The sequence below is a fragment of the Rhincodon typus genome, unplaced genomic scaffold (assembly GCF_021869965.1).
Source record: "Rhincodon typus isolate 14 unplaced genomic scaffold, sRhiTyp1.1 hic_rhity00007669, whole genome shotgun sequence".
NCBI classification, from domain to species: domain Eukaryota; kingdom Metazoa; phylum Chordata; class Chondrichthyes; order Orectolobiformes; family Rhincodontidae; genus Rhincodon; species Rhincodon typus.
Window position 1 is genome coordinate 1406 of NW_025973307.1, and position 7749 is coordinate 9154.

At 43.0% G+C, this 7749-nt stretch overlaps 1 protein-coding gene across 1 annotated transcript; it reads left to right on the forward strand.

The window, feature by feature from the left end:
- Positions 1 to 844: 844 nt before the first annotated feature.
- Positions 845 to 4315, forward strand: LOC125482249 (1-phosphatidylinositol 4,5-bisphosphate phosphodiesterase epsilon-1-like; the record flags this gene model as incomplete). The annotated part of the gene is made up of 3 exons (XM_048594287.1): positions 845 to 1054; positions 3290 to 3460; positions 4043 to 4315. Coding segments are annotated over 3 exons (654 nt in total), but the record flags the coding sequence as incomplete, so codon positions are not given.
- Between the last annotated feature and the right edge of the window lie 3434 nt (positions 4316 to 7749).

Below are 7749 nucleotides of genomic sequence, written 5' to 3' on the forward strand. Positions count from 1 at the left end.
AAGTCAGCTTCTCAGCTGCCTGGCCTGTGCTCAACTCAAAGAGCAAAGGGCGATGTTATTTGTAACCTACCATGCATTTTCAGTCCCACCTTGGTAATATCTTGAAACTTGGAAGATATTCAGATAAACGGAGGAGAATTTGCAGATATCAGTTAAACATGAGATGCAATGTACAGTTGCTTTGGATCTGATTTATAAAATGCCAAATGGGACAGAGTCACAAGCAATTTGATGCTGAATTCCTCAAATGTACAAAAATTGCATCTACTGGGACACGGTATTTTGGAGAATACTGGACAAATCTAAAAGAGTGATATCTAAGGAAACATGTTTTGAGTTTTTATTGTAAAACACTAGCAGATGCAAAGCTGTGTTCGAAATAACCCCATGGGAAAAAAGGAAACCAATGGAAGTGATCCAACAAGTCAAGGGGCCAAAAACTTGGTGTGTTAAACTGAATACAACCAGTGCAATTTTCCCAAATGTTTTTAGAAACTGGAACCGTTATAGTAACATGGAGGAGCCATTTTCTGTGAATTTCTGAGCCATGGTTCTTTACCCTTTAACTGTCTGTCTATATAGATTTGTCCTGTGTAAGCTCAGAGCTGTGGCCAATTGGGAACAAATTGACAATTAGACCTGGAGCATCAAAGACAGCCTAACAAGATTTGAACATAATGAATGATTAGCATCCAAAAGGGCAGGTAAACAGGAAACTAGCTAAACTGAACATTGGTTTCTAACGGTATTCACTTGCAGATCAAAACTGGATTAAGGACTTTTTTATTGTTATTCAAAGCCATTTTTCTTAAGGGAATTCAATTACTGTAATTGATCCTTCCAGATTGTAGGCATTTTGGGTGGCTCAGAGGCAGACACTGCCGACTACTTCCTTGTGGAAGAGAAAAACTCTCTTTCCAAAGACAAGAATGAGTGTAAGAAACAGCCACTCCAGAGGGTCATTAGTCCAGAGGAAGAGATCCTGAAAATTCCACAGTGTTGGTTCCCAGAGGAAGGACTGGTCGGAAAAATTGTCTTCAAAAGCAAAGAGGAGGTATTTCAATTTTTCTTAAGTGATTTTTCTTTCTCTTATCATCACTGTTTTATGAAACATGATGTTAATTATTCTGTTTTTCTTTTGTCTACCCTTGTAACACCTTGAGCTGACCAGGGGAACACTGCCACCAACAAATTCCTCCTTTTTGCATTCACAAATATCCACTTGTGGTTTTGTTCTGCCCATTCGGATAATTTTGAATATCCATTGATACCTATAAGCAGCATTTACCAGTTTAATATCACAATGTGCATCTAATGCTATTGATCCATTTAGAAACCCTGGATAAAAATATAATACGGGTAGTTCTCCTGTAAAATGATTGATGCGTTCTTGTGTGACCTTGTGCTATAGCAAATCGCTATAGAAAATTGCTGTGCCTGTACAGCTGAAAGTCAGCGTTAATCAAATAGTGTCCACTATTCATCAATCACATTACCGCCAATTTGCGTTAACGAAGAATGCATTACAGCAGAAATACCTGTATGAGTTCGCCAGTTCATTAGAATATTATTTCATCATAAAGAAAGGCTTGGCTCTTCCTGGAACCAAAATGCACATTTCTCTCCCTGACGCGTAGGGCTGGATTTTAGTGACTGGTCGTGGGAGTTCAGTAATTTCCCAGGTTTGCATGGAAGAATGTGTCTGTAGAGGGGTGGTTGTTCATTTTGGAAGATAGGGGTTTGGCGAGGATACTCACTGGAGCTACATCTATCAACCTGGAAACAATTTGAAGGTAGCCACAGGAGTTGCTGAGATGGGGTGTGTATTATGTATTTATGGCTGAGAGCTTGGGTATCCATTTGTTGGCTGAAACAGCTGCATCCAAAAGAAAGCATTGCTTGATCGATGTCCCTTTCTTTGTGTTTCCGTATTGTCAATTGCACAGTATTAACTTAAACAAGATAAAGATATGTCAAGTGCGTGTAGGTTCTGCTATTGATAGTTTAAAGGTCGGCACTTTTATAGGGCTATAATAAAAACAGATCTCTTTAAAAAAGTTAGAAATAAATGAATTACGTTTATAAAGCTTTTCCATGTAAGTATTACAATCAGCTTTAGTGGTTTGATACAATGTATAGAGGTAGTGGGAACTGCCGATGCTGGAGTCAGAGATAACACAGTATGGTGCTGGAGGAACACAGCAGGCCAGGCAGCATCGGAGGAGCAGGAAAGTTGATGTTTCGGGTCTGGACCCTTCTTCAGAAATATTCAGAAACAGCGTATATACTGATATAAAAATGCTATAGATTAATATGGAGGGTATGACAGGACATTGGGAGGGGGGTTTGGACAAGTATATTGGCTTATACCCAATGAAAAGGTTCCTTTATGCACAGTAGGGTTCACAACTCCTCTGTGGGACCATAAACGGTGACCCCTTGAAAATCTGGCCCGATTCCAGCTGCTTTTCACTCCTTCAATCCCAGTAACTGATGGTCATTGGCGGGCAATTTAGTTGAGGTCGTCATTTCAGAATGAGTCACCTTGAGACAGAAGAATTTAAAACTTCATGTTCAACCAACACACTGTCTGCTCTCTCACCTGCTCCAGTCTACAAGGCAATGGGCAAGTACAGTCATAACTGCTGTTTGTCATTGGATATTGCATCGCGGATCCAGTTCCTGCTTCACAGCCACTCCAGTTACTGGTAATCAAGTGCCAAGCTTTTCACTGGCTAAATAGGGCTGTGCATGTTAAAACCATATGGCAGGGTCAGGATCCAGAAATGATCCAGGCATTGGCCACCACTATCCAGCTTAAAATCCAATTGAATTGCCCAGAGACATAAGAGTATACACAGGCGCACACACACATACAGACACACACAGACAGATGCAGCGACAAGGCTCGGAATGAAATAAACCTGAATGTCAGAGGTATTTTTTTTAAAAAAAAGAACACACTGGAAGCTAGAGATAGGAGGAACTGCAGATGCTGGAGAATCTGAGATAACAAGGTGTAGAGCTGGATGAACACAGCAGGCCAAGCAGCATCAGAGGAGCAGGAAAGCCATCGTTTCGGGTCTAGACCCTTCATCAGAAGCTAGTTGAGGACATTTCTGATGAGAGTCACTTTGGAAAGCGGCTTTGGTTTGGATGAGAACGTGGGTTGGTGGGATCTTCCCTCTTGCGTGTCAAAACTGAGAGAAGCTGCCTTTGTGGGTGATTCACAATCTGTGGGGTAACAATGTGCATCAGAAAGCCTACTGACAATCAGCATCTGTTGCAGGAGCTGAACCAAAGGAACACCATGTACGAGGAACGTGACGATTTGAGCTGCAATAACCTTCCAACAGAAGCTGACAGTTTCTTGGTTCAGGTGCATGATGTGTCCCCAGAGCAGCCACGGACTGTCATCAGAGCGTCAAAGTTCAGCACAGCCCAGGATATCATACTACAGGTTTGTCAAATTATACCCAGTCAACAGTGGTTACAGGATCTCCATGAGGCTAGTTTTTAATTCCAGAATTTAGTGGATTCTTGTTTTACCACGTCGTGCTTAAAGCCATGTTGCAAAAACATCGGCCTGGTCTTCAGGCTTCGTTGCTCAGTAACGTTACCATTGATTCCAAGGGTAATATGTATTTCTCACAACTAGATTGCCAGCAGAATCCAATAGTAAATATGTTGAATGCCGATAAATGAGTAAATAGCATGGCTCTAACAAGTGAAGAGGATAGTGTTACTCTTTAAAGATAAAAGTGCTGGGATTGCCAACTACAGTGTGCCAAAGTTATATTCATTCATTAATTCAGTTCTGTTCATCAGTGCATAAACTTTGAAGTATAATTACCATTACCTTGTCAAATATAATTGTCATGTGAGCATGGGTTGGATTTGTTCAAGGGCACGTACGGTAGATCAGTATAGATTGGAAAGTGAAGTGGAATCTGTTTAGGTTTAAGCATGCCAACAACATGGAACATCTATTCAGTGTTAACTGCACTGTGAATTACCACAAATTGGTTTGATTACTCCACAGGCATTAAGTAAAGCCAAGTATTCCTACAGCATCCTGAGCAACCCAAATCCCAGTGATTATGTCCTTGTTGAGGAAGTCACCAAAGAGCCATTAAACAAGAAATCGTCAATGGCAAAACCTGCTCTTCGAATCCTTTCTGAGAATGAGAGTGTGTTTGTAGCTCAGAGCAGGTGGAAAGGAGCAGGAAAATTCATCCTCAAGCTCAAAGAGCAAGTTCAGGTAAGCAGGCATCAACACTTGATGCCGAAAAGGTTATTATATCACAACCAATGAAGTCCTTTCAAAATGTAGCCATTGCTGTTATGTAAGAAATGCAGCAAGCAATATGTGCACAGCAAGCTCCCATTGAAAACAATAGTGCAATAAATAACTGACCAGCAAACTAAATAAGGTAATGTTTTAGGCCTTTATTGAGGGATAAATGTTGGACAGGAAGATGAGAGAACTCCTTGCCTCCTCTTTTCAATAGGGTTTTAGGATCTTTTATGGCTGACCCAGAAAGCAGATGAAGTAAGAGTGTAGAGTAGGACTGTAGTGAAGTGCAGGCATGGACTCAGTTCAAAGCTGCAGAGTGAGGTTCGAACAACAATCTTCAGACTTGGTCATAGGTGCTATCACAAACACAGCTGGCACTTTGCCTGCATACATGTGTTTCAAAGCATTGAAGAACTGTGACTAAGTCTAACCATCGTTTCATACTATACACACACGTTCATTTCAATAATGTTCTCCAAATGTTTAGGCTTATAGTACATCACTATATTATTTACAATCCGTTCTCCCTGTACTGTATTAACTTGCTCAGTTTAATCAATATGATGCTGTTCTTTCTTTGTTGCTGAATTAGTACCGTGGAATCCCAACCCAACATCATGAAAAATTAACACAAAAACTAAAAAGAAAAGGATAATACTGCATGCTATTATTGCTAGACTATAAATTCAGAAACTCGGCTAATATCCCGGGAACCCAGGCTCGAATCCTGCCACAGCAGATGGTTAAATTTGAATTCAATTTTTAAAAAAATCTGGAATCTACTGATGACCATTGTCAATTGTCAGAAAAACCCATCCGGCTCTCTAATGACATTCGGGGAAGGAAATCTGCCATCCTTACCTGGTCTGGCCTACATGTGACTCCAGACCCACAGCAATGTGGCTGACTCTTAATTGACCTCTGGGTAATTAGAAATGGGCAATAAATGCTGGTCCAGCTAGTGATACCGACATCCCTTGAATAAATTTTAAAAAGCTATGAAGTCTAAACAAAGAAATGAAACCAGACGGAGCACCAGCCTTCGAACTAGGCACCAGAAAAGACAACGGCAGAAACAGGCTTGTCAACCCTGCAAAGTCCTCCTTACTAACATCTGAGGGGCTGGTGCTGTCTCACAGACTTGTCAGGCCTAACATAGTTATATTTATGGAATCATACGTTTTACCATCACCCTGGATATGTCCTGTCCCATCGGCAGGACAGACCCAGCAGAGGTGGCGGCATAGTGGTATACAATTGGGATAGAGTTGACCTGGGAATACTCAACATTGACTCCGGACCCCATGAAGTCCTGTGCCTTCAGATTAAATATGGGCACTGGTTGCCATGTACCGTCCTCCCTCAGCTGATAAATCAGTACTCCCTCCATGTTGAACAACATCTGGGGGAAGCACTGAGGATGGCAAGGGTTCAAAATGTACTCTGGGTGGGGGATTTCAATGTCCACCACCAAGAGTGGCTCGGCAGCAGCACTACTGATTGAGTTGGTTGAACCTTAAAGGATGTAGCTGCTAGACTGGGTCTACGGCAGGTGGTGAGGGAAAAACATACTTGACCTCATCCTTACCAATCTGCCAGCTGCAGATGCATTTGTCCTTGACAGTATCGGTAAGAGTGACCATCGCACAGTCCTTGTGGAGACAAAGTTCTGCCTTCACGTTGAGAATACCCTCCATCATGTTGAGTGCCACTATCACTGTACTAAATGGGCCAGACTGTGAACAGATCTAGCAAGTCAAGATGGACATCCTTGAGGCACTGTGGGTCATCAACAGCAGCAGAATTGTACTCTAGCACAATCTGTAACCTCATGGCCCAGCATATCCCCCACTCAAGCCAGGGGATTAACCTTAGTTCAATGGAGAGTGCAGGAGGGCATGCCAGGAGCAGTACCAGGCATACCTGAAGATGAAATATCAACCTGGTGAAGTTACCAGATGGGATTACTTGCATGCTAAATGGCATTAACACCAAGTGATAGACAGAGCTAAGTGATCCCATGGATCAGATCTAAGCTCTGCAGTCCTGTCACATCCAGTTGTGAATGGTGGTGGACAATTAAACAACTCACTGGAGAAGGAGGCTCCACAAATATCCCCATCCTCAGTGATGGGAGAGCATTGTACATCAATGCAAAAGATAAGGAAGAAACTTGCGCAGCAATCTTCAGCCAGAAGTGCCGAGTGGATGATCCATCTCTGCCTTCTCCAGTGGTCCCCAGCATCAAAAATACCTGTCTTTAGCCAATTCGATTCACTCCACGTGATATCAAGAAATGGTTGAAGTTACTGGATTCTACAAAAGCTACGGGCCCTGACAACATACCGGCAATAGTACTGAAGACTTGTGCTCTAGAACTTGCCGCTCCCCTAGCCAAGCTGTTCCAGTACAGTTACAACCCTGGTATCGACCCCACAATGTGGAAAATTGCGCAGCTTTGTCCTGTACGTAAAAAGCAGGACAAATCCAACCCGGCCAATTACTGCCCCATCAGTCGATTGTCAATTGTCATTAAAGTGATGGAAGATGTCATCAAAAGTGCTACCAAGCAGTACCTGCTCAGCACTAACCTGCTCCGTGACGTCCAGTTTGGGTTCCGCCAGGGCCTTTAAACTCCTGACCTCATTACAGCCTTGGTTCAAACATGGACAAAAGACCAGAATTCCAGAGGTGAGGTGAGAGTGACAGCCCTTGACAAGGAACCCTAGCAAAACAGGAATCAATGGATATCAGGGGCAAGTTCTGTGCTGGTTGGAGTCATACCTGGCTCATAGGAAGATTGTTGTGGTTGTTGGGGGTCAGTCATCTCAGCTCCAGCACATCTCTGCAGGAGTTCCTCAGGGTAGTGTCCTAGACCCAACCATCTTCAGCTGCTTCATCAATGACCTTCCCTGCATCATAAGGTCAGAAGTAGGGATGTTTGCCGATGATTGCACAATATTCAGCACCATTTGTGTCTCCTCAGATACTGAAGCAGTCCATGTTCCAATGCAACAAGATCTGGACAATACCCAGTCTTGGGCTGGCAGGTAGCAAGTGACATTTGCATCACATAAATGCCAGGCTATGACCATCAGCAATAAGAGACAATCTAACCACCGCCCCTTGACATTCAGTGTGCAACCATCAATGAATTCCCTACTATCAACATCCTGGGAGTTTCCATTGACCAGAGACTCAACTGGACTCACCACATAAACACAGTGGCTTCAAGAACAGGTCAGAGGATAGGAATCCTGTGGCGATTAACTCACTTTGCAACTCCCCAAAGCCTGTCCATCATCTACAAGGCACAGTCAGGAGTGTGATGGAATACTAGACAACAAGGTGCAGGGCTGGATGAACACGGCAGGCCAAGCAACATCATAGGAGCAGAGAGGCTGACGTTTCGGGCCTAGACCCTTCATCAGAAAAGCTTTTCTGATGAAGGG